General features: G+C 51.2%; 3 protein-coding genes and 1 long non-coding RNA gene across 5 annotated transcripts in view; 1 reads left to right on the top strand and 3 right to left on the bottom strand.

Moving 5' to 3' along the window:
* CR1 (complement C3b/C4b receptor 1 (Knops blood group)) overlaps positions 1-3,560 on the bottom strand; it is a 28,286-nt gene extending 24,726 nt beyond the window's left edge. For both annotated transcript variants that reach the window (XM_064497995.1, XM_064497996.1), the window contains exons 1-5: positions 3,419-3,560; positions 2,710-2,892; positions 1,757-1,939; positions 1,218-1,397; positions 796-978 (exon numbers count right to left, since the gene is read on the bottom strand). In XM_064497995.1, the coding sequence (XP_064354065.1) occupies positions 796-978; positions 1,218-1,397; positions 1,757-1,939; positions 2,710-2,892; positions 3,419-3,560 (871 nt within the window). The remainder of the gene's footprint in view (positions 1-795; positions 979-1,217; positions 1,398-1,756; positions 1,940-2,709; positions 2,893-3,418) is intronic.
* A 218-nt stretch (positions 3,561-3,778) lies between these two features.
* On the top strand, positions 3,779-11,622 carry LOC135323715 (uncharacterized). Its single transcript, XR_010385221.1, has 2 exons — positions 3,779-3,908; positions 5,239-11,622. It is a non-coding gene; the product is annotated as an uncharacterized LOC135323715 (long non-coding RNA).
* Positions 7,022-16,921, bottom strand: LOC112981747 (complement receptor type 1-like). The gene is made up of 12 exons (XM_064498003.1): positions 16,087-16,921; positions 15,655-15,840; positions 14,936-15,032; positions 13,786-13,868; positions 13,477-13,668; positions 12,634-12,816; positions 11,316-11,412; positions 10,166-10,248; positions 9,857-10,048; positions 8,874-9,065; positions 8,147-8,170; positions 7,022-7,650 (listed from the first exon to the last, which is right to left on the bottom strand). The coding sequence occupies exons 1-12, from the start codon at positions 16,154-16,156 to the stop codon at positions 7,607-7,609; spliced, it is 1,443 nt and encodes a 480-aa protein (XP_064354073.1). The 5' UTR covers positions 16,157-16,921; the 3' UTR covers positions 7,022-7,606.
* Positions 16,922-17,659: 738 nt separating this feature from the next.
* LOC112990344 (membrane cofactor protein-like) lies at positions 17,660-27,318 on the bottom strand. Its single transcript, XM_064498001.1, has 15 exons — positions 27,149-27,318; positions 26,758-26,949; positions 25,228-25,419; positions 24,884-24,980; positions 24,155-24,240; positions 23,519-23,713; positions 22,626-22,712; positions 21,970-21,996; positions 21,251-21,308; positions 20,950-21,060; positions 20,286-20,468; positions 19,717-19,812; positions 19,416-19,532; positions 18,257-18,499; positions 17,660-18,167 (listed from the first exon to the last, which is right to left on the bottom strand). Exons 1-15 carry the CDS (start codon positions 27,219-27,221, stop codon positions 18,155-18,157), a joined length of 1,770 nt encoding a protein of 589 aa, XP_064354071.1. The 5' UTR covers positions 27,222-27,318; the 3' UTR covers positions 17,660-18,154.
* Between the last annotated feature and the right edge of the window lie 118 nt (positions 27,319-27,436).

Raw genomic sequence — 27,436 nt, 5'->3', positions numbered from 1 at the left:
CACAACTCAAAGCCACATAAGCAACAAAAACAGCTGGGAAGCTGGAAGGGGGGTGCAGGGACATTTGTATCCAAGGTGCTGCTTGTGTCTATGGCTCGACAGCCAGTCTCATGCTGTCCTGTGATTCCTCTGACTTTTCTGGAGAGAGAATGTTGCATCAATTCATAAAAATCCAGCAGTTGCTGTTCCCAAGGCTGCGTCTTGGAGCACAGCAGTGGCTGCATTACAGCAATGCATCTCCGGCTGGGTTGCTCCGCAGGCACACTACAGCCAAGCTGGTGCTGCAGCACCTTGAGGAGGGAGCTCATTTTGGAGACTCCTTTGCATTTAACCTCAAATCAACCAATGCTCGGGCTTTTGGCACCCACTACCAGGCATTCTCGTTCAGTAATTTGAATTGTTGAACTGCACCACAGCATGGGGCAGCCCGCACGCTGCACTGGCCAGGGGCAGGCAGGGCAGGTGGGAGGGCAGCAAGCGCCCAGGCTGGAGATCTACATGTCACTGAGCTTGGAGACATGAGAATGTAAGCTGCTGGAAGAGCTCTTGGGTCCCTGGCACATGGCTTCTAACACTAAAAGTATTGCACTGATAAACCACGTATATAAAATTACCTAGCTCTGTGTTCACAATTGTAAGCTCATCCTTTTTGTTTTATAAAACTGCATAATTATTTAAATGGGACTTGACTCCCACACCAAAGGACTTAATTGCAATGGTCAGCTTTTCTCCTACGCTATCTCCTGTGCCAGCAGCTGCTGGCTTCTGGAGCGAGGTCGGAGATCACAGACGCACCTTCACAGCGAGGCGTGGGAAGGCTCCAGTTCCCCGAGGCTCTGCAAAGAGCAACTGCGTTTCCAACAAGGTAGTAGCCGGGATCGCAGGTGTACGTCACCGACGTTCCCATGGTAAAAAATGTTGAGCCCTGGCCATCGTGATTTCCGTTGTCGATCCGTGGAGGCATGGGGCATGGTCGGACTGTAAAAGAGAGAGACAGTGTCGCTAACGAAGCAAAATAACCGGAAAGGGGGAATGGGCTCAGCGCATAGGCTGAGGTGGTGGAGCACGGCCAGGAGCACCCGGCCAGGGAGCAGGTCGGGGCAGAGCTACCCAGGAGGGGCCCTGCAATGGCCTGAGGGCTCACGGAGACACCTCGGGTCTGCCCCGCTCCCCAGCCCTGCACCCCGGGGCACCAGCGAGGAGCCGGCAGCACTCACTCTTTGTGCAGCTGAGCACCGGGGGGTCCCACATGCCCCCCGGTCGGCACTGCGCCTCGTAGGTGTCCTCTGAGGCATAACCGGCTTCACAGTCAAAACGAAAAGTCTCTCCAGCTTTGTAGGTGCTCTGCGAGCCGTGAATTTTCCCATTCAGAACCACGGGTCTCTTGCAGCCGATTGCTGGGGGGAACATGGATGGCATCCTTTAAACGCCAGCGCGTGGGTAGGAGAGCAGCACCCTGCCACATCCCTTCTCATCGCTCCCATTTCTGTGCTCTGCCGACACCCAGCTGCAAATCGCTGCCAACGAGCCCAGACACCGTAGCCCCGCTCCGCGCGGCCGAGGCGGAGGGGGCTGGCAGGATGCAGCGCGAGGGAGGGGGACCCGTGGGATGCAAGAGGCTGCCCTTGCCCGAAGGCCCTGGGGCCTCCACAAGCACACGCCGGTGCTGGCGGCGGGAGAGCGGTGCCCCGGCGCAGCACCCCGGGGTCGATCCTCTTTGCAGGCCCTACGCCCGGAAAGGCGAGCATCAACTCACCTTCGCAGCGGGGCCGGGGCCGGCTCCACAGCCCGGCGTCCGTGCAGTTGATGGACATGTTCCCGACCAGCGTGTAGCCATCCCTGCAGCTGTAGTACACGGTCAGTCCCCGGGGAAAAGTGTCCAAGGACTGGCCGCTGTGCTGCCCGTTGGCGATGTTTGGTGGCTGAGGACACTTCACCTCTAGGAAGGCAACACACATTGCTGAGTTAGCTGTTTACCATTTTGCATGTTTTTAGAACTGTTTGCCAGGGTAATAGCCTGAATTCTGCTCAACCTTTGCTCTATGTCCTGGACCAAAGTATTAGTTAACAAAAAAGTTCAGCCGTGCCGAGAGTATTTATCACATTGTAGCTGGAGGGAATTGGTCATAAGGTGAACATTTCCTGATATAAAAGCTTACAGATAAGTCACGGGATTTGGCAGAAGATGCATGTGAACACAGAAAAGCAGCACGAGGAGTGAGAAGTTGCGATTGCTTCCTGTTCCCATTTCAGATCACGGAAACTGCTAGCAGAAAGCACGCAGAGACACAAAAGCGTCCCGCTTTGGGCTGCAAGCAGAATCACTGAAAGCCCCACAGGGAAGCAGATATGGCCGCTTCTCTGTGGCTGGCCTATGGATCATTCTCATGCTTGAGAAATGACAGCCTGCTGCTGCATCGCAGGGAACACAAAGACCGCAGCACACAAGGAGATCAGCCGGAAAGTTAATAGCTTCACATCCCTCTCAAAGCCCAGGACAGAGCAGACTACACTTAGCCTCATTTCCCATCCAAGCAGTAAGCTCCTTTCTTTTGAGCAGATTATGTCTCTCTGGAAGTGCCTTGATTTGAGAAGAGAAGCAAGGACAGATCCATCCAGGCTTTGCTTTCCCACCGAATTTGAGAGGACACAAGAGGGAGCTTTTCCCCCACGCTGGTTACCATTCACACCCCATGCTGGGACACTTGCCCTTTCTGCAAACTGGCAGAGGTGGACTCCACTTGAAATCAGCTCCGCACTTGGCCGTGTGGGAGCCCTGAAGGGCGTAGCCTGCGTTGCACTCAAAGCTTACGGTATCCCCAGTCTTGTAGACGTAGCGAGTAGGGGGTAGTCTCCTCCCATTCTGGATGTGTGGGAATGGGCACCTAGTATCTGGAAAAGGGGGAGAAATAACAGTGTTTAGCTACACAGCTCTCAAGCCTTTTGTACCTGTGATGGTTTCCACGTCAATGGTTTCCACGTCACTGTTGAACTGCGTGAGATTCCTGCGAGCGACGGGGAAGAGTCCCACCGGCCAGAGTCCTACGCTTGTCCCACGCCAGCAGCCTGCACCAGGGTGGCTTTGCCGGGCTGTAGCGTGAGCCCAGCTGGAAGAACGGGGTCACTGGATTTATTATCACCCGATGTCACCAGAAGCCCTTCCAGGCCTTGCTGCATACTCCTAATCTATGGGCTGGGAAGAAGAGTGCTTGAACGCATCAGGTGACACTTGCTGCCAGTGCACCTTGTCCCCCTGCTCTAGCACCACGCGCATGCATCTGCTCCAGGCCAGGGAAACGCTGGCGAGGATTCAGCTGGTGGGAAAAGCTAGCTACGTTCCCGAGGGCTTGGCTGAGGAGGGGCTTGCGTGGGCGGGAAGGAGCGGAGCGGGGGGACGGCGCTGCGGCGAGGTACGCACCGCGTCCGCACTGCGGCGGGGGCCTGCTCCACACGCCGGTCAGCCCGTCCGCCGTCACGCACTGGATGGAGGCCTCGCCAGTGCGGGCGTAACCTCGGTCACACGTGTACGTTACAACCGATCCGTAGGAGAACTTGTCCATGAACCTGCCAGTGTGCCTCCCGTGGGGAATATCTGGAGGCTGTTTGCACTGAATCTCTGCAGAAATAAGGTGGGGGGCAGAGACAGACAGGGCGACTTTCAGAGTCAAAGCTAGCAGAGAAGCGGCTTTGTTTGCTAGGCAAATATTTGCACCAGATAGGAGAATGTGGAAAGAATGCAGAAAGAATGCAGAAAACGCCAAACACACGCCCCATGCTGACAACGGCTGTGGGATCATGGAAGTGACGTCTCGGAGCAATGTGCCAGCTCACGGAGCCAAGAGCCTGCCGAGAAAAGGGCGCAGCTCCTACGCACAGGACGGAGGTGTGTCAGACGAACACGCGTAAAAGTAAGTATTGCAAAAGAAACTACTGCTTAACCTTTTTACAAAGTGTTAGCTTAGGGATAATTCATGTTTTCTCACATAAGCCCCCCTTTCCACCTGCACACGGCCAGTGATCTCGGCGCTCGGCCTGCCGATGAGCCACCTGAGAGGGGCTGGAGGCTCAGCCCCGTCTCTTAATGGTGATACAGGCACAAATCCTCCCCGCCCGGTGCCAAAGCATGTCACAGACCCCGCCTGGGCAGTTCGCAGGCGCCTGCATCTGTCCTCACCCAGGAAGGAGCAGACAAAACCATCCCACGGAGATGGAGGGAGCGTCTTGAAGGTGGCAGGTGTCTGCTCAAAGCCGGGGAGCCCCTGGGGCACCAGCGCGGAGCGGGAACGTGCCGGCCGGCTTGCATGCTTCGTGAATGGCATTAAAGTGCCTTACGGCAGACCCAGCCCCACACGTGCCCCCCAAAGGCATCCCCCCCCCCGTCCCCTTACCTTGCGCGTGGGCCCGGGCGGCCAGGAGCAGAGCGACGGCGCCCAGGAGGCGGCGGGCGCCGGCGAGCGCCATGCGCGGCCCCCGCTCCCCGTCACGGCAACTGCGGCCGCCCCGGGGGCGGCGGGCAGATATGGGCCCCCGGCTTCCCCCCAGCTGCGGAAGGAGCCGCAGCTGCCACCCCACGCGGGGCTTCCCGCCGTGCCGGAGCCCGGCAGCGAGGGGCGAGCCGGGGGGAAGGCGCCGTGAGGCGGGGGGAAGCGGCCATGAGGCGAGGGGAAGCGGCCATGAGGCGAGGGGAAGGAAGGGGCCGTGAGGCGAGGGCGCGCGGCCTCCCCCGAGGGGAAGCGGCCCCGGGGGTCTTCCCCAAACCGCCAGCTGGCGACGGCGGCGCTTCCCGGGAACCGGCCGGGACGGTAGAGGAAGGGCAGAGCGGGGAAGCGGGCAGCGCTTCCCCAAACCGCCCGCGGTGGCAGCCGGGGCCGCGGCCACCACCACCGCGCGGAGCCGAGGGCGAGCGGGAGTCGCGGCCCCCCGAACCCACCGCCGAGGCCCAGGGCTGCCGCCCCCCGATTCTCCCACCCGTTGCTCCTCCAGGCCTCGTCCAGCCCGGTGCCGTCATGCCGCGGCACCGGAGGGGAGAAATCAAATGGGCACCTCGGGCTTTCCGCCGTCCGAGCAGGCGGGGGCCAGGCCCGAAGCCGGAGGTGCGCGGCTTGGGGCTTTCACATCCTCTTCACTGACGGACAACTTCCGAAGCCTTTAAACAAGCGTTTAAACCTCATAATTTAATTTGATTTGTTACATTTGCATTACAAGGTAAAGTTTTGTACAACTCGATTGCATTCACAGGTAACACAGTATATTCGCACTCTTCCAACAGTAAATTCTAGCAGCCGCATCCGTAAACCCCGTCACAGCATTTAGGGCTCCCTCCGTTCGTCGAGGGTGGATCACTTCAAGTTCAACCCTAGTAACAGAAGCTACCTCATCTGGAAAATCACTCTGGATTACGCAGGAAGGACAACAATTGTGCTGGGGTTACGATAACAAAACCGAACGCAGCACTAAGCTACTAGGCTTTAAATTTATGTTTTGTCCATCTAGTTGTTTACCTGGCTTATTAAAAAAACGATTTGCAGATTCTTATTCGGCAAGACTTACTTCCGAAAGCAGTTATTTTGCTGTGCCACAAGGACAGGTCGATCTGAATAACGTCCCAGTTGCAAGGGAGAAGTTTATTTGTAATGTGCTTTTCCCTGTAATTAGATGCATGTTCCTGTTAACGGGAAAGCAGTGGTAGAAATGCAGAAACACAAAGAAGTCGGTGGTACGTGCATTTCGGATACTTCCCTTTCCTGGTTATGCATTATGCAAAGCCAGCAGATTGATAATTTAACCCTCTGATCACTTAAATTGGTTCTGTTAAAATGAGGAAAGACAGCGTCGCTGTAACAAGGACCAACTACCAGACAAACAAATCAAGGAAATTTCTGCCTCCATCTTTGGTTTATACGCAGTGAGTGAGGTCTCATTTTTTGAGCCGTCCCTGTGGTGCTTACAAAGCCTGAATCAAGAAGGAAGGGAGGCGACAGCAGACCTTATTTTAGCAGGCTTTCTCACTCATCTATATCCTACGCCCTTCTCGAACCGTCCTCAACGCAACACACAACTAGGCCAGTTTCGGCAAGACAAAAGCGAAATGCACAGAAGATGCAGGTTTCGTGTCCTGATTACCACAGATGACTACGCTGAAGGTTTGGCTCTCTACGCAGCAGCGCCTACGTTCGCTCAACAAGCTGCACCAAGATCTCCCCACGCGTCACCACTGCCCGCAGCACCGGACCGGGGGACTTCCCTGAGCCACCAGCGTGGCTGGCCACCAAAAGAGCTTCTGCTCCCTCACCTCCACAGCAGCCAAGAGGAGCCTCCGGAGCTGAGCTGGTCCCAGGCCTTCTCCGCACTGGGAGACCACGCTCCTCCTCCATCCATGTGCAGCCCCGCGTGACTGCCGGCCGGCCGGCACGGTTGGGCTGAAGAGCCCCTTGTGCACTCTGTCCGGAACTAGCAAGCACCTTTCAAGTGCAAATTAACAAACTGGTTTCTTACCAGTCAGAAACCATGGCAGCAGAAAGTGAAAACTTCAAATGAAGCAACTTTCTGGTGTTTGGTGGCATCTGCAAAGCCACCTGCGGGCTCTGCATTCGGTTGCCATGATGATTCTGCAGACCGAACACCACCTGCCTGTGGTCAGGCTCCACTGACGCAGTGAAACGCCCGTCCTGTTCAACTTTCCCCCCAGAGCTCTCAGCCAAGCAACGCACTTCAGCACTTCCAAAGAAGCGTTGAGTCACGGGGTGTTTCCGCAAGGCAGGAAGAAAAAAGCTTTGATAAGATAAAGACACTGCCACTGCAGAGACCACAAGACTACTTTTAGTACGTACAGGAAGAGTCAGAATAGTAGTTCTTTGAAGTAAGGCATTTAAATATTTTTCTCCAGTGAAAGTACCAATTTATACGGATTGCTATTTGCACAACAGCTCAGATTTGCCTTGAAGCAAAAACTAGAGCAAACGCTAACGCTTTTATGTGAACATCCTCAGGTCTCTCAGTACCTACAGATAATATGAATAGGTAGCACAAGACATCAATCTTTATTGTCTCACGTGTATATCACTCACAGGAAGACAGTCTGTTAACCCTCTTAGCAGCAACATCACTTTTCACCTCCGGACACATACGACACTTGCAAATCCCAATTAGCATCAGACACAACACTGCCTTAGTGGAGCTGAAAAGCAGAACATGGAGGTACCTGAAGTGCCCTGTTTTCATGAGTCTAAAATATTGCAGGACGAAGGTCTTTGGTATCAGTACAACTTAACAGGGGGATAACTGCACTTGATTTCTGAACGGTAGTTTCACCTGGATGGCCAGGAACCGTCCTGCACAGGCCACACACGCAAGCTGCTGTATGTTCAACACAACATGCAGCTATTCTACCTGCCACGAAAAGCGTAAGCAATTCCCAGGCAGCAGAAGGGAGCATGATAGAGGATCAATGCCATCTTTGTCATCTAAGGTTTGCAGATTACTACTAGTCCAATCTCACAAGAGTGAAATCCAGAACCCTGAGTTCAGTGTGACCAAGTCCAACACGTCTACAGTTCAGTGCTTTCTGAGGGGTCACTCCAGCTCTTCCAGTTGCCTCTTCTTGAACCTAGAAGTGAAAAGCCAGGATTGCCAGGAGGAGGGGCAGGATTCCTACAAGAGACAAATAAGAAACTTCAGCCTTCAATCCAAAAACATTTGCTTACTTCTTGCCTCCCCACTCCCAGACATATGGTATCTTTAGCATTTTTTCCTCTTTTCAAAGGATGATCATAAAGCAATAAAAATATAAATATGACAAGTGTGGAAAGCTCATAAGCCTGTTCCAGGTTTAAGCAGAATGCATACAATTGCTTAAGAGACAATAACTTAAAGACGGGGCAGACAGCGTGGTTGAGAGTGACTTCAGAGAATAACGTGATGCTATTAACATGTTAATGCTCACAGCACAGCAGCCGAAACTTTCTGTTGCTTCGGCTACAGGGACTGTTGCTAGCAAGAGAGGAGCCCAGGCAGCTGGGAGAACAGCCACTCACACTGCTGTGGCCAGCACTTGCAGTCATTAAGATACACACTTAGTACTAGCACTGGACAGCACAAGAGACCAGTGCTTACACATGCGCAAGATTCAGGAATTTTTGTTACTTACCAGCAATGATCTTGTTAGCTGCACCTGGAAAAGAAGGGAGCAAAAATGAGAAACTGAACACCCATTAAGCACAGGAGTTCATCAAACTATGCAACATTCAGTGCCTCAAATCAAAGCCAACGCACGTTAAAGTGACAACTGAAACAACACAGAGAATGGGACCCCTGTGCAACCCAAGGCTCCAGATGTTTAATGGATGAATACATTTCCACTAGCCTGCAAGTCTTTGCAGCAACCTAGTCATGTGCTTTTGGCACCAGATTTCAATGCAAGCTGTTTCACAAAGTTTTGAAGGCTTATTCCTTAACTGAACTACCTGATTTGAGGATTCACAGAGGAAGCAAAAACACAGGTTTTCTAAGAGCGAGGGAGAGAGAGGAGATAGTCAACTTGCATTCAGGTGTAGGCTTGTACGAGGTGTCTTGGTAAGAACGATTTTGTCTTCATTACCAAGAACAGCACAAAGTTTTTGCAGATCTCTGTTATGTAAGAACTGTACTAATGTGATATGTGTTACTCAATACTAGCTAATATTAGTAAATCAGTCGCATTGTGGCAATATTGCATGTCATTGGTTCGATGTTTATCTCTCACAACAGTGATTACCATCTAAGTTCGTTCTATTGCAGCAGAACAAACTTTGCAGCACATCTGCAAAGTACAGTTCCACATGGAGGAGGCAAGAGAAATGAAATCAAAAGAAAACAGAGAGAAGGAAAACATTTACCTTTGCATTCAGGGGCTGTACCACTCCATTTTCCATTCAAGTTATCATCTGATATACAGTGAATTGTGGACTCTCCGATAAGAGAAAAGCCACGGTGACAGCTGTAAGTAACAGTTGAGCCAAGGGTAAAGACTCTGCTCCCAGCACTGAACTCTCCATTTGCGATTGCAGGAGGAGACGTACATCCAATAACTGCAAGGAAAAGCAGCAGAAAAATGTAAAAACATTTCCATCAAATACAGAACCAAAATCTGCCTGCTAAAAAGGAATTAATCAAAGCCAAAGGAAAAACAGGGAATGAGTCCTAAAGCAACCATTTCAAATTAAGAGTCTTGAATGCTCCTTCAAATTCTGAATGTTTTCCGGTTTTTAAAATGAGTAAAAGAACAACAGCAAAGCAGCACCCATTGCCCTAGAGAAGAGGCCTCCTTGACACAATAAACATGCTCTGCCTGAGCAGTCAGGCACCCTCGGCTATCTTTGATGGTGTTTCTTGCCTTTGCTGAGAACAAGGCTAAAATAATTACTACAACACGAGTGATCCAGCCTCCACAGCAGCCCAGCGGCCACAGTGCGCGGAGTCAGGCAGCCTGCCGCAGGGCCGCGCTGGCCGATACCAGCCTCCAGCCTCAGGAATTGCTTTTCTTGTGGATCTGACTGCAGGAGCTGCTGCCAACATCCACAGATTCCCCCTGGCATTTCCATCCCCATTTCCAAAGGGCGTGTTTGGGCGAGAAGTCAGGAGACAGTCTCATCACAGGTTAATGTCATTTGGATCAAGGGCTATCCATGGGCTGAAGATTCTGTTAAACCAAGCCCTGCCTCTGACCACAACTTGGGACATCACTGCAGTAAGCTTTTGGGAATCATTTAAAACTCAAAACAACCTTCTCCTGTTTGTCAACTCATCTGCAAAGTACAGTTCCACATGGAGGAGACAAGAAATGAAATGAAAAGAAAATGGAGAGAAAGAAAACATTTACCTTTGCATTCAGGCGCTGGACCACTCCATTTTCCATTCAAGTTATCATCTGATGTACAGTGAATCGAGGACTCTCCGATGAGAGAAAAGCCAACGTGACAGCTGTAAGTAACAGTTGAGCCAAACGTAAAGTCTCTGCTCTCAGCATTGAGCTCTCCATTTTCAATCCCAGGAGGTGGCATACAGGGAATAACTGCAAGGAAAAGCAGCAGAAAACTGTAGGAACATTTCCATCAAATACGGAACCAAAATCTGCCTGCTAAAAAGCCTCAAGGAAAAGATGTACACAACGCATTTAAGAGCCTCTTACTTTCACAGTACGGAACCTGACTCCAAGTGACGTCGCTGCCTTGAAGTATACATTCTGCAGATGAATCCCCAATGAGTCGGTACCTAAGGAAAGAAAAGGTTGAATCTCTTTGAAAAAGAAAAGAGTGAAAAAACGTGGGAAATTCAAAAAAAATTGTTGTTTCTAATGGCGTTCTCTAGAGGAGCTGAACCTCTGGGGAAAAACAGCCCTCCTGTAAAATACAGTTTGCTCAGGACCCAGAGAAATGCATGACGATGTAGTGACGAGATGCTTAATACTGGTAGTGGGTAGGTACAGGGTCAGAGAAGCTTTAGGAAGACAGCATCCTCACCCTGAGCCTGTACAGCCCTGAGACGGAGCAGCGCTGCTTCTTTAGACGGGGGAACTTAGCTCCCTTCCCTGAAAAAGGCTTGCATTCCTTAAAGGGAGAGATTTTTGCAGAGATTTCAACAAAGGGGTATTTCTAAAACTGTATCCCACTGATGGCATCACACCTGCAAAGGGTTTAAGTCTGCAGCGTGCAAATTTGTATCTTGCTGCACATTTTCTGCAGACAAGACAGCCTACCAACCAGAAGCTGGGCACTCAAGCCCTTCAGGGCTCCTGTGCTGCACAGCGCAGCGATAGACCCACACAGAAGTTCATTTTCTGAACGGAGCTGGCTGTCACTGACTCACCTTCAGCTGCTCTCTTTCCCTCTCCTCCCACATTCCCGGGACACCAAAGCCCCCTTCTCCCAACACCTCTTAGCTAAGGTGCAGGCAGCCAAGTCCATGGCACAACAGCAGACGCACCCGCCGGACACCCGCTGCTTCTCGGGTAGAAAATGCATTCAGCGTCTTGCAGGAGCCAGCTTAAATGCTGAGTTACTCAACAGGACCAACGGGAATAGAGAAAATCTTTGTGAAGGAGCTGACGACGGCTTGCAAAGAACAGGCTCTTGACCTCAGAAGATAACCTGTCCTGGGAGCAGCGACAGGACAGAGCCTCATCTCCGCAGTGCCCCGCTCTGAACACCTTCTCTCATGCTTGTGCTTTCCAAGGAAGCAGCTCCAAGACACTGAAAAGCCTCCGAGTCTCCAGCTCCTGCAGGTGCTGCCTCGCGGCCGGAGCTCTATGGACTAGCCCAGGAACCCAGGCAGACACTTACCCTTCGTTACAGGCGAAGTTTATTACCGCTCCAAATCGGAGATCAGTTACATAATCAAATTTGCCATTTGGTATATCTGGTGGACTGCACAGCTTTCCTGCGAGGACAAATGACCAGCATTAGCTCTATTTCATGCCGTTATGGTGAAGCGCAGGTAACACTGCTGCTGAGTGTTGTTACAGACCAAATCGCCATTTCTCAGGCACCTGCCTTTCCTCGCTAGCAAGTACTGACCCACAATTACACTCAATCGCAGTTGCTTCTCCAGAGATCACTTAGTATGCACACATGAGGGATTCATCTGAATTATGGGGACTTGCAGGCAGAACTAAGCTGTTCTTTAGTTTGTTCAGAAAACAAAAGTACTTGAGCTATACACATGTGATAAATGTGCACTTAAAGGCAAGCAGACCTTGTTCTAAGTTTATCAGAGTAGACCAAAATGCTAGATTTACCTCCATATATTTTAAAGAGTTCAGCAAGAAACTTCCAGGTGTGTCTGCACAGAGATGGGCGTGAACAAAATTTCAGAATAAGTAACTTCTCGAGCGTGTAAACGTCACTAGTATAGTCAGTCAAAACAGGAGAGGAACAGAGATACGTATACAGAACTCGGAGTCTGCAAACCAAGTTGTACTCATCAGACAAGTAACAACAGAAGACTTTCCGCTTGCTGCAGTATAACCTGCTTTACACTTGTAAGTCAGCTCAGTTCCAGCAAGAGACTGGCTGCTCACAGCGCCTGTTAATTCAGCAAAAGCGAAGTTTGGAGGAGGACCACAGTAACCTAGCAATTGGAGACAAAGGCAAAGGTAGCTGCAGAAGAGTGTCCAAAGGGTCTCCAACAACAACAGTAAGCTGACTGTGTAGGAGCACACATCATTTTAACCATTTTGGTTGTCAGTGTCCTGGATCCAGTTTGCATTTAGCCCGTGTAGCAAACAGCAGCACGTATCACAGTTTGCTTAACTGGAGAAAAGATGCAGATTGAGCAGCATCTCTGCTTCTGAGATGCTACTTTGCTTAACACCAGCCCAGTCTGAAGGGCCTGGATTCAGCTGAGCCTAGCATCCCAACCAGGTCTGAAAACTGGTGAAGCAAGAGCATCAGGTATAGCAAGCAGTTTCACCTCTCCTCTCAATACACTTTTGGACCATTTGCAGTTCACAAATAGCTTCAGGTCTAAATATATCAGTGGCCTGGGCTGTGACCACAAGGACTCAACCTAGAATACTCCCCAGGGGCTCCCAGCACATGGCTACAACTGCACGAGGTTTGGAAGCTGATCTACTGAACAAGCTTATATGCTAATACTTACGTGGGTCACAAGTTGGCAGAGGTGGCGTCCACGTACTGTTAGCTTCACAAGTAACGATACTGCTACCGATCAAAGCGTGACCAGCTTTACACTGAAAAGTGACTGTTTCTTTATATGTGTACTCAGTGCCGAAACCAGACACCTTCTCCCCATTTTCCACTTGTGGATTTTGACAGCTGACCACTGCAAGCAAATGTAAACCAGTAAGAGTATTTGTTAGGGGAAGGCAAGGCCCAGCAGTGTCCCCAGAGGCATTATGTGAGAAACAGTCATTATCAGAACTGCCTCTACGAGAGGCAGGTCCTTCATGCAGTGCAGAACCAAGCGCATCACCAAGAAATGGCACAGATCAGAGCTTTGGTCGTAGGAAGCCCAGGGCATAGGCAGGGAGAGAGCTGCTTTTTGAGAGCTTTTGAGAACTGAAACCTCCTGAACAACAAAATCATTTTCATTTACGCTTCCTAGAATACCAAAGGGAAAATAAGTGTGGTTGCTGCTATGGGAAGTGGGCAGCTACAGGTGTAGCCACTCAGCTATTTCGCACCAGCTGTGGTCCCCAGCCAGCCTGTGGTTACCTGCTTGCTCAGCTCTGTTCTGCAATGCAATGCTGTCTATTCTAGATCAATGTAGATTATAGTAGTGGCTATCCATGGGCTGAAGATTCTGTTAAACCAAGCCCTGCCTCTGACCACAACTTGGGACATCACTGCAGTAAGCTTTTGGGAATCATTTAAAACTCAAAACAACCTTCTCCTGTTTGTCAACTCATCTGCAAAGTACAGTTCCACATGGAGGAGACAAGAAATGAAATGAAAAGAAAATGGAGAGAAAGAAAACATTTACCTTTGCATTCAGGCGCTGGACCACTCCATTTTCCATTCAAGTTATCATCTGATGTACAGTGAATCGAGGACTCTCCGATGAGAGAAAAGCCAACGTGACAGCTGTAAGTAACAGTTGAGCCAAACGTAAAGTCTCTGCTCTCAGCATTGAGCTCTCCATTTTCAATCCTAGGAGGTGGCATACAGGGAATAACTGCAAGGAAAAGCAGCAGAAAACTGTAGGAACATTTCCATCAAATACGGAACCAAAATCTGCCTGCTAAAAAGCCTCAAGGAAAAGATGTACACAACGCATTTAAGAGCCTCTTACTTTCACAGTACGGAACCTGACTCCAAGTGACGTCGCTGCCTTGAAGTACACATTCTGCAGATGAATCCCCAATGAGTCGGTACCTAAGGAAAGAAAAGGTTGAATCTCTTTGAAAAAGAAAAGAGTGAAAAAACGTGGGAAATTCAAAAAAAATTGTTGTTTCTAATGGCGTTCTCTAGAGGAGCTGAACCTCTGGGGAAAAACAGCCCTCCTGTAAAATACAGTTTGCTCAGGACCCAGAGAAATGCATGACGATGTAGTGACGAGATGCTTAATACTGGTAGTGGGTAGGTACAGGGTCAGAGAAGCTTTAGGAAGACAGCATCCTCACCCTGAGCCTGTACAGCCCTGAGACGGAGCAGCGCTGCTTCTTTAGACGGGGGAACTTAGCTCCCTTCCCTGAAAAAGGCTTGCATTCCTTAAAGGGAGAGATTTTTGCAGAGATTTCAACAAAGGGGTATTTCTAAAACTGTATCCCACTGATGGCATCACACCTGCAAAGGGTTTAAGTCTGCAGCGTGCAAATTTGTATCTTGCTGCACATTTTCTGCAGACAAGACAGCCTACCAACCAGAAGCTGGGCACTCAAGCCCTTCAGGGCTCCTGTGCTGCACAGCGCAGCGATAGACCCACACAGAAGTTCATTTTCTGAACGGAGCTGGCTGTCACTGACTCACCTTCAGCTGCTCTCTTTCCCTCTCCTCCCACATTCCCGGGACACCAAAGCCCCCTTCTCCCAACACCTCTTAGCTAAGGTGCAGGCAGCCAAGTCCATGGCACAACAGCAGACGCACCCGCCGGACACCCGCTGCTTCTCGGGTAGAAAATGCATTCAGCGTCTTGCAGGAGCCAGCTTAAATGCTGAGTTACTCAACAGGACCAACGGGAATAGAGAAAATCTTTGTGAAGGAGCTGACGACGGCTTGCAAAGAACAGGCTCTTGACCTCAGAAGATAACCTGTCCTGGGAGCAGCGACAGGACAGAGCCTCATCTCCGCAGTGCCCCGCTCTGAACACCTTCTCTCATGCTTGTGCTTTCCAAGGAAGCAGCTCCAAGACACTGAAAAGCCTCCGAGTCTCCAGCTCCTGCAGGTGCTGCCTCGCGGCCGGAGCTCTATGGACTAGCCCAGGAACCCAGGCAGACACTTACCCTTCGTTACAGGCGAAGTTTATTACCGCTCCAAATCGGAGATCAGTTACATAATCAAATTTGCCATTTGGTATATCTGGTGGACTGCACAGCTTTCCTGCGAGGACAAATGACCAGCATTAGCTCTATTTCATGCCGTTATGGTGAAGCGCAGGTAACACTGCTGCTGAGTGTTGTTACAGACCAAATCACCATTTCTCAGGCACCTGCCTTTCCTCGCTAGCAAGTACCAGTGCTTTTGGAAAAGATTAAGATCCACATTAAGTGTGGGGAAACAGAAAGTTAAATACAGCTAAGGACAATACAGAAGCAAAGATTTACAGAGATTTACACGCTTACTGAGACAGGAACTGCAAAGGAGACCCAGAGACCTCGGCCCAGAGGCTCTTGTCTGCCGCAGAAGGAGGGACAGACGCGCACCGACCGCCACGGGGGACCACGGACAGGACGGAGCCCCGCGGCTGTTTCCAACCCTGACCTTGCTTCTCCCCAATTACCCGGCTGTGCTTCCTGCAGCACGGCGCCTACGTGGTGCCGCCGGATGGTAAAGTCCACCGGCAGTTCAAGGGAACAGAGATTGCCTCCCAGGGATAACGCTTTCCCAGCAGGAAACATGGCCATGCACAGACGCGCAGGTAAGTGTTTGCAAAAAGAGCAGCCCGGGGAGCGTTTCCCCACCCCACGCCACGGAGAGCGGCGAGCCCAGCGCGGGAACCCACCGATGCAGAAGTCGCTCTCCGCCGACCAGGTGGAGTTCGGGAGGCAGGTGACGTAGGGGGACTTGCCGCTGGCCACCGTGTACCCCGTGCGACACCTGTACCTCAGCGAGGTCCCGGAGGGGTAGGAGTCGTTCAGAGGCAAGGGGGGCTCCGCGAAGGCGAACCTCGGCGGCGGCCCGCAGTCACCTGGAGACGTTGGGGAGCCAAGAGGGGAGGCTCGTGTCTGCCCTTCCCCACTCAGCCTCGTCCTGCGCCCGAGGGTCGCCTGTCCCAGCCCCAGCTCCGCTCCCCTCCCTCCCCTGGCTCTACCAGCCCCATCGCCTGGCCCCAGGCCCAGCCCCAGCCCCTGCCATTCCCAGCTCCCTCCCCTGCTCCTGGCCCCAGCCCCTCCAGTCCATCCCCATCCCCTTCCCCGGCCTCGGCCCCGCTCACCCCGCGCCCCGGGCAGCTCCAGCAGCAGCAGCAGCGGCAGCAGCGCGGCGCGGAGGCAGCGCGGCCCCATGTCGCCGGCGCGGAGGCTCCGCGGGGCGCAGCAGCAGCAGCAGCAGCAGCAGCAGCAGCAGCAGCGGCGCAGCCCTTTCCAGGCCGTGCGGGGGCCCGGCCCTGCCCTGCCGGTGCCTCGGGCAGGGGAAGCTCCGCGACCCGCAGCGGCTGCCCGAGCGCAGCGCCGGCTCCCCGCGGCCGAGTTCCGGCGAACCTGTTCCCTCCGCCCGCTCCTCCTCCTCCTGCTCCTCCTCCTCCTCGCAACCAAGCACAACAAACAGGCCCTTCACCGCTGTTTTCACCGCGATCTGATCCCTCCCCGGTATGTTGTCAGACAAGGCAAAAAGGGGCTTTCCTACCTCCCCGGTTCGCTGCCCGCAGCGGGAGGTATTCATCCTGTGGCTGTGTCACCCGATACGAACTGCACGCAGCACAGCGGGCCCGAGACGGAGATTCCTCCTCAGCAGTCCTGTGACATGGAAAGGTTTTATCCTCATTTCAGAGAAAATAACCCAACACATAGTGCTTGTGACTCGTCCTGAGCGATACCGCAAGCCTACAGGAATGTCGGCCTCGCAGGGGATGCTCCCCCGCTCATTCGCTCTGCCGTACCATCCTACACTTGCTTCCCAGATCAGCCAGAGGCCCCGGGCTCTCCCCCGGCTCGAAGAGCAACCTCCCTCCGACAGCAGCAGCTTTCCTGCTTCAGGCTCCCAAAACTGGACGCGAAACAGTGTCAGTGCCAATGCTGCATGTTTTCTTTACAAAACTGTGCTAAACACAAACCTTGTCCCCTGACACACATGTTGTGCTCGAATCTACATAACCATCCGCTAAGCACTCCTCTCCTTTTCGCTCCCATACAGAGGTTTCGCAGAAAAAAAAAAAAAGTGTTTTATCTTCAGCAATGGCGAGATAATGTCAGCTGGGGACATCCAGGGCCTGGGGAGCAGCTCCAGCACTTGGGTGGCCTCTGCCTCTCCCAGGGTAACGCGATCGCGTGGGGACTGCGCCCATCAGCACAGCCACACGGAAGTGTCACGGCCCAGCTGCATAAGGAGGTTGTTGCCAGAATCAGGCAACTGCACTCTCACCATGGATCTTGTCTCCAAGCCAAAACAAAACAAAGACTACAACCCGTGAACCCCAAGCAGCAGAGCAGGTAGGTTCAGTCCTCTGCACTCGTCCTCGCTGTATCCACAGCCTGGCTTCTGGAAAGAGCGCAGGACCGGTCCAGGGGTACCCGAGCGGGCTGGGGAAGGTGGGACCTTGGAGGAGGACACGTGTCCCCGATGCCACGCTGCTCCAGCATGGGAGCGGGCTTTTCCCCAGAAAGCTCCCTGCCCCGGCACTGCTGCCCCGTTCCCAGGAAAGGTGACGCACGCTGCCGCAAGGACTTGGCCGAGGAGCAGCAATCACCTCTGAGCAGCTGGTGAGCCAGTCGGGGCAGAGAACAGCACTATAAAATCATTACATGCTGTCTGTAAAAAGGTTTTATTAGTGATTATGGAAAAACAACAACTCAGGATACTAGTATTCTTTATTTAGTATTCCTAGTAATCCCTTTATTTACAAAATAGTTTTACTATAAATACTGTATGTTTGTTCACTCGTACGTGCACACCACTAAATGGACCTCAATAAAAAAGTTTTTAAAATACAAGTAAATCTTGCAAGACTGTGCAAACAGGATGCTTACTATGAAATTATTTTCCTAATAGAGAGAAACATTCACTGAATTTAAAAAGTTCATTTTGAGAACTGCAAAAATAGTTCTTTTTCTTACTAAAGCATGAAACACTTTAGGCACCAAACCAGTGAGGAGCTGAAGTTGAAGCATGCTCGATCCTTCGTATTCTTTGCAAAGAACTTGCTGATTGCAAAGTGGGAAACTTCATTTCACATTGCCTTGAATTTAAAACTCCAGTGAGAAGGTAAGACATTAGTGTGATAACTCTCCGTTCTTTTCAACCGGTTTTGTGACTCTTCGCTCGGAAGCCGGAGCCATCGGGAGCCATCAGGCATTTTCCCTGCAACAGGGAAACAAAGTTAGGAGCAGCTAGGAGCACAGGCTGTTCTCCCTCGTTTGCGGCACCTCGGCCGCACAGCCAAAACCTACCGGGGCTCGGCGTCCGGCGGGGCTGCCGGGGCGTCCGGGCGTCCGTCCGGGCGCTGGCAGAGGTGGGCATGGGTCGGCGCCCGGCAGCGGGGGCAGGCGTGGCAGGCGGGGGCCCCAGCGGGCACCAGGTGGGCGCCCGGCCCGGCCCCGCGCAGCGGGCAGGTGAGGTGGCCCGGCCCGGCCGCATGCACCAGGGAAAGGTGCAGCCGGTCCTCGCAGGCCGGGCACACAGCCCCGTCGGCGCTGCGGAGAGATGCGCGGGGTGAGCGCGGCCGGCTGGTCCCCCCCAGCAGTGCCCAGCAGCAGAGGCTCCGGCTCCAGCAAACGCCAGCTTGCATTAAAGGCTTAAAACACGAGTTTGTAACTCAAACAACAAGAGACTCGTGAGCGCGGAACTGAAAAAGGGCGCTTACAGGGCGAACAGTGAGGGGAGCGCGAAGCTGCTGGAACAGCATGAAATAAATGACATGTAAAAGAAGCACTGACAACAGCTAGGGCCAGCGGAATTACACCTCAAGGCATGTTTAGTTTAATCAAATATCTGTGAATTTGCCTCTATAAACTATAATACTTTTAAACAAGAACTTGCTTTGTGATCCCGAGGAAGCACAGCAGACTTGCCCGAGTGTACCTGTGCCAAAAAACGAACAACCGAGCACGTACTACCCCTTCATTTACCGCATCACTGCTCTGCCACAAACAAATAACTGCTCGTAGCCGCAGAGTGCTTCGTCTGCTACGGGAAAAGCAGGGCCGTGCTGCACGCTCCGTTAAGAGCAGCACTCGCACTCTTTGCTGCTGAATCAAAAACAAACTGTAATGGGCCAAAGAAAACATGCACGACCAATCCGAGCACTATCCGCTGCAGAGCTGGAGAAAAGAAGGCAAGCGATGCAGAGACCCCCGGGGAAGTCATAAACGTTGTCTAGATAAACCTCACTCCATTTTTACACCTCTCCGTTTTCCAGCTGCAGCTCTGAGCAGGCAGCACATTTACTCCAATACAGGGCTACACACGAGTGCAATCGGAACATTGTGCAGCTCAGCCAGATTCTGATTTTAAGTTAAAATACTAACTTTCGGTTTTCAGTACTCTCCCTGCCCGCTGTAGCACTGCGCTGGTGAGAGCAACTAGCTGCGTCGGCAGCGCTGCACTCACCCCGCTTCCTCCCAGCTGGGAGCTCCTGCCGGCACCGCGGCCGTGGTGGGAACGCCTTCGCGCTGGCCGAGGTGAGCCCGCAGCCAGTCCTCGCAGATGGGGCAAACGTGAGCAGGTCTGCGGAGAAGCAGAGTCAAAGACGTGCAACGTAACAGGGTCTTTGCAGTGAGACTCAAAAATCATCTGTGAAGTTCAGCACCTACAACTTCCCCTTGGGTGCAGCTCTGCTCTCCCTGAGATTACTGTTACTCACGGCCACCGTGGCCTCTGCGTATGTTTGAGTGGAAGACAGAGGAGATACCTTTCATGGGTCCCGGGCTGCTCTGCTTCATGCCTCTCCAAAGCTGCTTCTTCTGCAAGATGTGTCCTCAGCACATCTGGAGCTTTGTCGGTAGAACTGAACAGAGAGAGAACTGCCTGAGTGCAACGTGCTGCTAGAATGAACGCTGCCTTAGTGAACCACTCTTCTTCCCAAAGAGTACCTACTCTTGCAAAAACGGGACCGTTAAAGGAACTTGGAGGAAAAAAAAATCCCTAGGGCAGTATATTGCCAGTATTGACCAAAAGTCATCACTGAACAAGTTATTGAAGCTCAATGCTAAGAAATGAGAAGGTCTTTGAGAAGAGAGCGTCCTGCAGAATTACACAGGTATATGGACTGACTGTAATCCTTGCAAGCTCTGCAATTCAAGCTGCAAAGCAACAGCAGCCTTTACCTTCTTTTCCTGCTTTATCAGGGTATACATGCTGCTTCCCCCCCCAAAGTGACCCATTCCTCCACTGTTGTACACGGATCCTTTCTGAATATCCCACTCCGAAGCAACAGCCCGTTTCCGCTGGGGGAAACGGATGCCCCCTCGGCCCACGCACCTTCTCTCCGCCGGGTTTCGGCTCTGGTCGCCGCTGATGCTCAGGGCCGAGTAGGTGACAGCGGGGCCGTGCCGGGCGCGCAGCCAGTCCTCGCAGGTGGCGCAGAGGCGGCCGGCGGGCTGGCCCAGGTGGGCGTGCAGCCGGGCCTCGCAGCTGGGGCACACGTGGCAGCTCGAGAGGTGGCTGCGGACACGAGACAAGGAGACGGCTGGGGAGGATCTCCTCTTGCCGGGGCCTGGCAGCGGCTCGCTCACGTCAGACGCTGCCAGCAAAGTGATTGCCGCCTCATCCGGCCAGCGGCACGTTCACGAGAGAGCAGAGGCGTTAGCACCCGAGACGTGCAAGCTGCACGTGCAGGCGTGGTGAGGTCTGCAGCTAGAAATGATACCTTCCTATTAGAGCAGCAGGTGTACACGAGCTTTTGGGCACCAAAGCACCTTCCTTAGGTCTGCCTTCCCCCCAGCTCCGATTCCTAGATGCCACCTCCAACAAAAGCGCCGGCTGCGCTCCCCAGGCTTAGTGCAATGAAACCCTCGGGAGCAGACGTCCCCGCACACCCCCCGCTTCAGCGCTCCCCTGGCGCTGCCTTCTGCAACACACGTGCAGCAACGAACGTTTTAAGTGACGGCACGGCCTGCCCATCTCTCTGAGCAAGCAAACCTACCAGAAGAAGGCATGCCATGGCACAGGCTTCTCTCCATTATCCGTTACTGTTCGACCCATCTGCAGATCCATTCTCTTAATTTCATGCTTTGGGGAACCTGTATCGTAAGAACTGAAGAGAGAGAAAGGAGAAAATTTAGAGGATAAAACAACATTTAACACAAACCATACAAACACACCTAATATAAATTTCTATCGCTCAAAGCTCAAGAGGAAACACCTCATTTTGTACTTGCAGAGTGACATTAGCAAAAAGGTGAAGATGACTGAAGAATTACAAAGACTAACTTAGGTTCACTTACCATTTTGTCTTTTTTTTCTTCCACCTCATGATGACCCAAACTAGAAGTATACAGACTCCTTGGGAAGCAAACAAGCCAAAAGCAAACAGCAAATTTGGTAAGTAACTGAAGCGAAATACAAGTTTTGATAGAAGACTGGCAGTAAAATTCACTGCTCTGGGACTGACCATCACCACTAAGAGGTCCCTCCCGCCCTGTCAGAATGATGCAAAAGCCCCTCTTGTATCCCTGGACGAAGACCACAGGAAACCACTATTCAAGGGTGTTTTTCACGCTGATGTTGTTAAACACACGATTCTCATTTATTTAGTGCTTTTATAGACAGCCTCCTGTTTGCTTTCTATTTTAGCATACTCCTCCTTTTTAGTATTTGCTCTTTTTTGCGACAAGGACGTCCCAAGCTTCACTAATCTCTCATCTTTCAAAACCTGCCAAGCCCTCTTAAAGGAACTTTCTTAATCAAAGAGCAACAGGATGTACACTATTCGGTGTGGCTTGTTTCATTTCTTCCTCAACTGACATAACATTTTATACTAAGACATCTGCAGTTGCTTGCAATGCTGTTTCATTATCTAACAGAGAAACACAGATCCTAACCAGAGATACAAGTTTAAAACTAGGAGTTTTAGAAAGAAGACGACACAATAGTGACCTCAGATATTAAACTACAATAACAGCTTTGGGTTAGGAAAGTATATGCACAAATTTAAATAACTTACCAATGCAACTGGGGATAAGGATAAACGCTAGAGAAGAAAATGAAGAAACTGAGATTAAAATAATGGAGCCAATTTAGCTCTGATAAGCAATAAAGAATAACCAACAAAGAATCAATAAACCAATGAAGATAACCAATCCAGAATAAAGAACGTTCCTTAAGCTATGCCCATAGAACAAGAGCATTCAAACCCAGAGAACCATAATACTCCTGAGAAGACAAAATATTATTAAACAGTCTGTCACTAATTACTAACATCTCATTATGCTCTTCTTGAGTCCCTCATCCCACCTTTCTCCACCAACAGAGCTGAGGTCAACAGCTCCAAGCTACCTCCGCCCTTGGCAATACCAAATACAGCCAAAATAACATCAGTAGCTTTGGCTGAGATGCTGGGTTGTATGGAGGGAGATTCACGAATCAAGAAGACTATCCTATTCCATGTCAGCTAAGGGAGCAGGGAGAAAAGCCGAATAGGCCAGTAAGTAGGCCTGTAAAAATCCCTTATAAACTGGAAGATGGACCCACCAACAGAAATGAGGAAGGCAAAAAGGAGAGCAAGAAAACCAAGAGCACGTGAAGTCACAGGTGCCCAACTAGGTGAAATTATAACAGCCATAATGACCCTGAGGCAGAAAGCATTTCCTGAGCTCTCACCTAAGACATGGTGATTCTCTGCTCTTTCGTCTTCTAAGAGTTTAGTTGGGTTTGTCACTGCCGTAGTGTCAACTATAGAGAAAAAAGCTAAAAGAAAGAGCAGTTAAAACATATATAATTTGCCATGTATATATAATGTATATAATACTCCACTGAGGAGTAAAGGCAGTGGGCAAGCAGCCTCTGATCTGTCCCAAGATGTGCCTAAGAACATCGTCTCAAAGAACTCATACGTTTTTTCACTTCTCTGCTGACACAGGAAGAGGCCTGCGCTTGCAAAGGAGAAAGCTACAAATTGTCAGCAAGATCACTGCCACGTATCCCAGAGAAACTCATAAGACCCAGGGACCACTCTGACTACTGCATCCTTTACCAAAGATCTCAGACTTTAATTTTTTTCTTTCTAAGGACTCAAGTATTTCTCTGATTTACGTTAGAGCTGTAAAAGATGCAAAAAAGAACCTCTTGGTGGCACTAAAAGTCTTAAGGGTAGGCAGGTGTCTACAGTCCCTTTTGGTTTTACTCCCCAGTTGTTTCTGGGCATTAAATATAAAACCATCCTGAGCCTTAGCCCACCTTCTTTCAGCTAGTGACACATTTCAAACATTCTTTGAAGTAAAATGTTGTCTGTCCCTCTCAAAGGGAAAAATACAAAACTGCACAGTCATACTCAGGTTGTTCTTTGGCAGAACTCGGCATATCACCACCCCTCTAAGTCCAAGACTTTCTAATAAGCTTTCTTGTAAGTAGACATTGCCCTCCTGGAAACAAGGCCCCAGGGAATTCTTGCCCGGAGAGCAAACCTCCCCTTTCCGAGAGGTGCGAATTTGGGCTAACTGCACGGCAAGAAGAACTGCTCCAGAACAAGAGGAAGATTCTCCAGCACCGCTCACCTCTGCATTCGGGAGGAGGCCCGCTCCAGACCCCATAGATCTTGTTCTCAAATGTACAACGAAGAGTTTCGTTTCCAATGAGTTGGAGACCAGGGTCACACGTGTAAGTCACGGCTGAGTTGTACGTGAACTCCTCCACGCTGCTGCCGTTGTGCTGCCCGTTGGGAACAGCTGGAGGCGGAGCACAGGTAATAGCTGAGGGGAAAAAGGATAGAAAAGTGTTCGTTCAACAACACCAAAACCACCTTCCCCACGCCTTGAAAGAGGAAAATGCAGGGGCCATTTCAAGTGTGGGCTCGCGTTGCCTCCGTGTCTCAGAAGCAGCAGGCTGAAACCCGAGCACTGGCCGCGCTCTCTGCACACGGTTATTTTTAGGGGTCTCTCTGCCCACTCTGCTGCAGACACATGGGACAGTGGCAGGGAGACAGCCTGCAGGGACAGCAAGGGTTGCTTATTTATTTCAGTCTTTCCCCTTCAAAAGGCACCAGCAATCCTACTGACTAGTCCCTATTTTCATCACATCAGCTGTCTCCTTTCCATTCTTACTTACCTGACTTAATTTAGTAAAATCAACATAAAATAGAGAATTTCTGAGTAAAATAGTCAGTATTTCCAGGCACAGCCAACCTCACTTACCCCGACAAATTGGGAGTTTACTCCAGGCAACGTCGTTTCCCTTTAGCAAACAGCGGATGTAAGGTGACTGGGCTGCTAGTATGTACCTACAGGTGCAAAAGGCACATCCAAAATCAGGTGGCATGGCCAGGCAAGACGACGATGCCCCAGAGACGTGCTAAGGACTGGTCAGACAGGGTCCCTCGTCCTCTGTCTCTGCACAAGTGATCCTGGCCAGGTGACCTGGGCGCTTGTGAGTGCACGGGTGTGAGTGAAAGAAATCTATGAGACGATGACTCAGAGTGAGCAAAATAGAGCAAATATCACCTTCCTTTTCCATAAGGTCTCGCACTGAGTTTTGTTATGCTAACCTACGCATTAAAATAAAATTTGGCCAGATATTTGCATTAAGCTTGCATTAAGATGCAGCGTTTTCCATTCCTCTGAAGAGCACAAATTGCCTTCGCAACCAACAGAAATTACAAATCATTCACATGCTACTGCAGCGTTTTCTGCTAGAGGACTGATCAAGGCGTAGCAAGTACAACGGTACCAGAGCTTCAACAGGAGAGATCATGATCCTCACTTTTCAGCAGCCCTTCCCTCCCACTGCTCTGGACTTCTGGCAACTGCTCTCAGTAGCATTTTATTCCCCAGTTAGATCTATTTTTCTGTTTTTAAGGTCCCAGCACTGGCTAGCAGTTCCGCACTAAGCTATGAATCAACATGGGCAGTTTGCTTCATACTCACCCATCATCACAAATTACATTTGCTCTTGCACCAAACAGATGATCTGTTCCAGCAACTTTTCCATGTTCCACATTTGCTGGAACACCACAAGATTTCTCTAAAAAAAGTAAGATCAGCCTTAGGACAACATTACAAGGATGGGGAAAAACAACAGAAATACTACACATGAGATTATGGCAATGTGAAATCAGGTATCTGATGACTTCAGACCAGATGATATTTCATGCTAAACATCAGTAGAAAAAGCAATCCTAAAACACAAATCCAATATGGGACCCCGAACACAGTCCTAAGCATTCAGCTGTGGATGGTCATTGGAGAAGAAAAGCGACCTGGACACTCACTTTGACATAGCTCAGGAACTTCTGACCACGTTAAATTTTCAAGACAGGTGCTGGTGAGGAGCTTTTCAGTGGTTTTCTCGTAGCCTGGGCGACAAGTGTAATTCACGGTGCTCCCAACAGCATAAAAATTCTTGGTTTCATCTTCTTCTGATATTTTAGCAAAACTTAGACGTAGTGGGCTAGGACAGCTACCTAGCAACAATAAAGACAATCAAAATGTACAGTTATAAAGCAAAAATAACAGTATTTTGCACTCTGCTATACGTAAATGTACATATATGTGACAGTGCACATCCACACAGCAAAGCAACATGAATAAAGGGTTTCAAATCAAAATACCTGCCCTCCCAGGCTAGTAACCGTTGACAATGTCTGATATTTATACTTTTGTCCCAGCAAAATTAACTGGGGGTTGCAGGACAACTCAAAACACAGTAAACAGCACAAATCAGGTAAAGGAGAAAAAGAAGCAGTAAAGAAACAAGGGAAAGGGCACACAGGATGAGAGAGAGGAGAGCGAACTCCCTCCTCCCCTTCACCTCCAGACGGTCCCATTTCCCTACCGACCTCTCCCGCTTCGTGACACCAGCGTATTGCCCAGCACACCCAGCCCCCTCCCGCCTTCCCACCGCAGCCTCCGAAGAGTCTCTCCACTGCCTTTTCTTTCCCCTGTGTGACCAGCTGGGGTTAGAATTAGGAAAAAAAAAATCACTGTTTTGCATTAGTCAGGCAACATACCAAAACCCCCACAAACCTGTGTATGACAGAGGTCTACTTCTGTATAACAGAAGAATAAATTTTATATATATATATATTTATATATATATATATGCTTATGCTTTAAAAAACTTTGCGTGCTTCCTCACACCACTTGCAGCTTGCTAAAACTCATTACAACTCTATGCAATACATCTAGGGTTTAAATTGCAATTAAATTTTGGCGCATATAACCAAAGACATACTTTTCCTCATCAAACTTCTCTTAGATTACTGATACCACAAATATCTTTTTCTTTAAGAAGCTACTTGATAATCTATATTATTTTAAAACCTTCCTAGACAGCCACTTAACATAAAAACATTTCAAATGCTGACGTTTGCTCCCCAGAAACCGCTTATGAGAGCGGTGTTTCTCCTGCTTGCCCGTTCTGCAGATGAAGCATTTGATCCGGGAACGCGCAGTCAGCTCCCACCACAGAGGTCTGCACGTCTCCAGCCCCAAACTTTCCCACTCACTTAACTCCGAGTCCTTCAAATTCAGCCCTCAACAGTGCACGCTCTTCTCCTCTGCTCTTCTTCCCCTCTGTCCTGCATTCCCCCAAGCTGTTTGTTTATTTTTATTAACATACAGGTGCCTCCACACAGACTCAAGGGGCTAAACGGAATTAGGGAGAAGGGACACTGAAAGAGTTGCTGATAAGCGACCCGATCGCCCACCCTTATGAGGCGAGAAAGCCTTGCGGCAGCCGGTGCCAAAGCAGCAGTACGTCTTCTCGTCTCTACCTGTCTCAGAGAAAGCAAAACACTTACGACCGCAGAATTCGAGGAGGTTGGACCACCGGGACGTCCCGAGGCACTCCACCGTATCCGACATCCTGGGGAGCTTGGCGAAGCCCTGCAGGCACCGGTACGTCACTCTGGAGCCCACCTCGAAGCTCGCTTGGTGCTTGTTTTCCTCTGGGGGCTCGGCGTGCAGTAACTTTGGCAACGGCCCGCAGTCACCTACAGCGAAATAAAAACGGATTCAGCGGATTTCTGCTGCCTTCAGCTACCCGGGTGCAGCACGACCACAGACGCCCCCCGCGCCGCGCACCCCGCAGCCCCCAGCCCGGCCCGGGGCCCCCACGCAGCACCGGAGCCCGAAGCCGCCCGCAGCCCCCCGGGGCCCCCGGAGCCGCAGCCCCCCGGGGCCGGGTCTCACCGCGGGCCGCGGGCAGCAGCAGCAGCAGCGGCAGCAGCAGCGGCAGCAGCGGGCGGCGGCGCCCGGCGCCCATCGCGGCGGAGCAGCACCCGGGACCGGCCGCAGCGCAGCGGCACCGGGAGCCGGGAGCGGGGCCACGCCCGGCCCCCGCCCCAGCTCGGGGGCTGCCCCGGCGCCCCCGGGCTCCTCCCGCCCGGCCCGGCCGCAGCCTCCTCCCGCTGACACGGTTTTTCCAGCGGTTCAGGGGGCAGCGGGGAAGCCGCGGCCAGGCACGGGCAGGGCGTGGGA

The sequence above is a fragment of the Dromaius novaehollandiae genome, chromosome 27 (genome assembly GCF_036370855.1).
Source record: "Dromaius novaehollandiae isolate bDroNov1 chromosome 27, bDroNov1.hap1, whole genome shotgun sequence".
In the NCBI taxonomy this organism is placed as follows: domain Eukaryota; kingdom Metazoa; phylum Chordata; class Aves; order Casuariiformes; family Dromaiidae; genus Dromaius; species Dromaius novaehollandiae.
The sequence above is the reverse complement of the archived record's forward strand: the minus strand, read 5'-3'. Positions and strand labels throughout refer to the sequence as shown.

Bases quoted from the DNA above. Each gene is read 5' to 3' on its own strand.
- LOC112981747 (XM_064498003.1), bottom strand. From the start codon at position 16,156: ATGGGGCCGCGCTGCCTCCGCGCCGCGCTGCTGCCGCTGCTGCTGCTG. The intron at 13,669-13,785 runs GTAAGAGGCTCT...TTTTCCTTGCAG, and splicing joins TCAGGTTCCGTACTGTGAAA to TTATTCCCTGTATGCCACCT. The intron at 10,249-11,315 runs GTAAGTGTCTGC...TTCTTTCCTTAG, and splicing joins AACTTCGCCTGTAACGAAGG to GTACCGACTCATTGGGGATT.
- LOC112990344 (XM_064498001.1), bottom strand. From the start codon at position 27,221: ATGGGCGCCGGGCGCCGCCGCCCGCTGCTGCCGCTGCTGCTGCCGCTG. The intron at 24,981-25,227 runs GTGAGTGTCCAG...TACTTTTTTTAG, and splicing joins AGTTCCTGAGCTATGTCAAA to AGAAATCTTGTGGTGTTCCA. The intron at 24,241-24,883 runs GTGAGTATGAAG...TTGCACCTGTAG, and splicing joins AATGTAATTTGTGATGATGG to GTACATACTAGCAGCCCAGT.